The sequence below is a fragment of the Trachymyrmex cornetzi genome, unplaced genomic scaffold (assembly GCF_001594075.2).
Source record: "Trachymyrmex cornetzi isolate Tcor2-1 unplaced genomic scaffold, Tcor1.1 scaffold1032, whole genome shotgun sequence".
Lineage (NCBI taxonomy): Eukaryota > Metazoa > Arthropoda > Insecta > Hymenoptera > Formicidae > Trachymyrmex > Trachymyrmex cornetzi.
The window spans coordinates 53,763-57,504 of NW_017295579.1; the positions used below are offsets into that span (position 1 = coordinate 53,763).

At 29.3% G+C, this 3,742-nt stretch overlaps 1 protein-coding gene across 1 annotated transcript in view; it reads left to right on the forward strand.

Annotated features, from left to right (window-relative positions):
- LOC108758808 (uncharacterized) overlaps positions 1 to 1,157 on the forward strand; it is a gene marked incomplete at its 3' end in the record, with an annotated part of 8,218 nt that extends 7,061 nt beyond the window's left edge. The window contains exon 3 of the mRNA XM_018503954.1: positions 1,009 to 1,157. Within this exon, the coding sequence (XP_018359456.1) occupies positions 1,009 to 1,157 (149 nt within the window). The remainder of the gene's footprint in view (positions 1 to 1,008) is intronic.
- Between the last annotated feature and the right edge of the window lie 2,585 nt (positions 1,158 to 3,742).

Below are 3,742 nucleotides of genomic sequence, written 5' to 3' on the forward strand. Positions count from 1 at the left end.
CGCGCATGCATCTGAAATCCGGCTCGTCTAACAATACTGGTGGGGATATATCTTGTTATTATATATGGATAGAGACATGGCGGATCCTCGAACCACGCGTTATTATGGGTTTTCAATATAGTTTTGATATATGTTATATATTATATAACGAAACATTAAATGAAACTCATGATTAGTTGTTATAATCGAATTAAACCATAAAATGCTATTGAAATGATACTAATGTATCTTGAAAAGATTCTCCCGTCTTGATAAATAAATACTATTACAATTTCATTATACATGTATTTTAAAGTTTTAAAATTGTTTACAATAATTTTTTTACTTAATTTAAATTTGAAATTTTTTTATAAATGTTTAAAATTCCAAAATTAATATTGTAAATAATATTTTTTTAAATAAATTAAAGCGCAAATGACAAATTTTTGTGATAAAAATTTTTTGCAATGACAAGTTTTTCCGCCATATTGAATCCTTCATTTTGAATTTCAAAAATTTGACTTTAAATTCGAATTTAGTGACCTTAAAAACTTTGCTACTAAAATCATTACACAAACTTTTTCTTCGAAAACATTTTTGGCACAGAACGTTTTTCTTTGCGTGACTGCAGAAATTATCTCGGTGAAAAAAAAACGCAGTGTTAAAAAAAATATATTTTAAAGATAAAAGTTGGCACTTTAAGATGGCGTAAACGAAAGTAGAAAAAAAAATTTACTTCACTAGCAAAAAAATTACAAATATGTCAAAAAACGTCAATTTTGATAGTTTTAACTTCACTTTTCTCAAAAACGTGACGTGATAGAGCAATTGCATTACCGGATTCATGTTCAGCGCGCGAAAATACATCGGAAGTCGTATCTTTTATTCAAACAGCAGAAAAAGTCTTAAAACGTCGGGCAGTGTTATTAGACAACTCAATTAATTACTTAATTTCCGCGACATATTTGTTTCCTTTTAATCTTTGGTTCTTATAGTTCAATTTCCCTTTTTTATTATTGATTCTTAAAGGATTCGCGTTGGTACCAATACAATAAGGACTGGTTTCGCAAAGTTTCTAACGTGCATCTATATTTGGTCGTTCATGCAAATCTCGACATTCGGTGTCTACGTGGCTTTTACCCTCTGGGCGTACCGGCGACAACAGTTCTTGCCAAAATGTAATGATCAATTCAAGTTTAGATAAATATAGCTTTAATTTAAACATTATGAAAGTTAAATTAATTGAGAAATTAAAAATTTTTAAATCACTTAGTTCAAAAAATAGTTTCATAAAAAAATAGTTTGATAAATTAAAATCTCAATTTTTTAAATAACACTAGTTTACACAAAAATTTTTTTTTCATTTACTTTGGACCGGACTACGTGTTTCTTATACATTTTTAAATGCTGAAAATGATGCCGCAAATGAAAAATTTCTAGCACGTCAGATTTCCAAGTTTAATTGATGTTTAATTGATGTTTAATACTTAAAAAATGCCTTTTTTGCGATATTTCACATTTTTTAATAAAGAAGGTTAACGTTATCTTGAAATTTCGATCAGGGGAGTCATGAATGTATTATTCATCCCCTATAAAATGCATTTTTTTAAATTTCAATATCTCACTTTTTAGCCATGTTATGAACGATTAAAGATAAGAGCTATTTCGAATAGAGGACCGCGGCAGCGTCATATGCGCATGCTAAAATCATTTTAAAACAACAACGCGCATACACACATATAGAAAGAGATAGAGAGAGAGAGAGGGGGAGGGGAAAGAGAAAGGGGAGGCGAGAAAGAGGGGGGAGAGAGAGAGAGTTGTTTTATGAAAGATGTGTAGTTGCATATTATTAATTGCATTTTTTTTCAGTAACGATGTATTTTTATTATACCAGTGGATTAGTTTCATAATTCTGTGCATAAAAGTCTCATAATTCTGTGCATTAAGGTACAGTTATCAAAATGTGACCCTAAGAAATTAATCCGCATACACATATGACGCTGCCGAAGTCACCATATTCGAAATAGCTCCTATGTTTAGTCGTTCATAACATGGCTAAAAAGTAAGGTATCAAAATAAAAAAATATGCATTTTATAGGGGATGTACAATATATTCATGACAATACACTCCTGATCGAAATTTCAAGATAACGTTAACCGTCATTATTAAAAAATATCATTTGTCAAATATCGCAAAAAAGCTATTTTTTAAGTATTAAACCTCAATTATCTTGGAAATCCGACGTGCTAGAATTTTTTCGCTTGCGGCATTGTGTTTTCAGCATCCAAAAATCTATAAAAGACACGTAGTCCGGTCCAAAGTAATTTTTGGATTTAAACTAGTGTAATCTTTGTAGCATAACATAATAATTGATTAATGTTAAAATTATATTACAATAACGACATAGCGCAAAAATAATTAACCATAATAATTCTAAAAGCTGTTAGACAATATTAACTGATTTTTATTAGATGACAGAGAAAAGGTCCCTATTATGAAATATGAGACGTTTCTGCTAAGCTAATAAATGCTATTTGTTGAATTCATCATTTTGAATGAGTTAGAGCAAAGTTATTGCTCTTAGGTTGAAAATTATATAATGGAAAATGCATTATTAGATCGTGCCTGTAGTAGTTGTAAAAAAAATTTTATAATTTTAATGTTTTCAAGTTTCATTGAAATGAGCCTTTAAACCTTTATTATTTAATAAGTAAATATTTAGCAATAAAGTCTTTAGTGATAGAGTAAAATCGTATTATGGCGGTAATGGTTGCGTGTGTACTAGCGGATTACAGCGGCCGTCGTCTTCAGCCTCACTGTCGCCTATAACAGTAAAGGTCACTAAGGTCGCTAAGGTCGCAAAGGTCACAGGTTGGAGAGGTTCGTCGAAATAATGAGACTTGTATGTGAGGCTATTTGCAATGTATATTTACACGTATATGTACAGTGGAGATGATGGTGGTGGTCCTGAAAAGGGCCAACTTATAAGGGAAGTTTCACAACTGTCGGGAACCGATTTGATTCTCCATGAAATATATTGTAAAACACGAAAATCTAAAAAACGAAAAAAATTTTTTAAATCAAAGTTGTGATTTCAAGAGTACTTTAAAGTTATAAAGAAAAAAACAATTTTTTTTGTTTAACAAAATACACCCACCATCCGTAATTTTTTTAATTTTTAATTTTTTTATTTACCAACGTAAAGATTATTTTTTTACAAATTCAACCATGTGTAATAAAGTTACAATACGATATATCATTTTCTAGAATTAATTATTAACGTTTTCATATATCCATGCTAATATGCGAAATTCGCTATCCATGCACAGAGAAAAAGGTTTCTTTGGATTTAGTATTCCTATTTATTTGACTAAAATTTGTTTTATTGAAACAACATATGCTTGTACGAAATATTGTTTGTTCGAATAAAAATTTTGTTGTTTCATTCGAGAAATCTCTATTGCTTGACAGAAATAACATTATTATTTGAAGTAATATCTTTCAATTAAATAATATATTATTTGGTTACAATGTATACAAACAATGAAACAAATTATTTATTTGAAAATGGCAAAATATATTCATAGAGATTAAGTTATTCCATGCAAATAATTGCTTTCTTAGAATAATCATTACATTTTTTGACCGAAAATATGGAAATAATAGCTTATACATCTAACAATAGGATTAAACGAGCAATGCTATGTGCTACATCAATTATGTTTGTGCCGTACAGTTGATCACGCGAATACTGAAAATAGA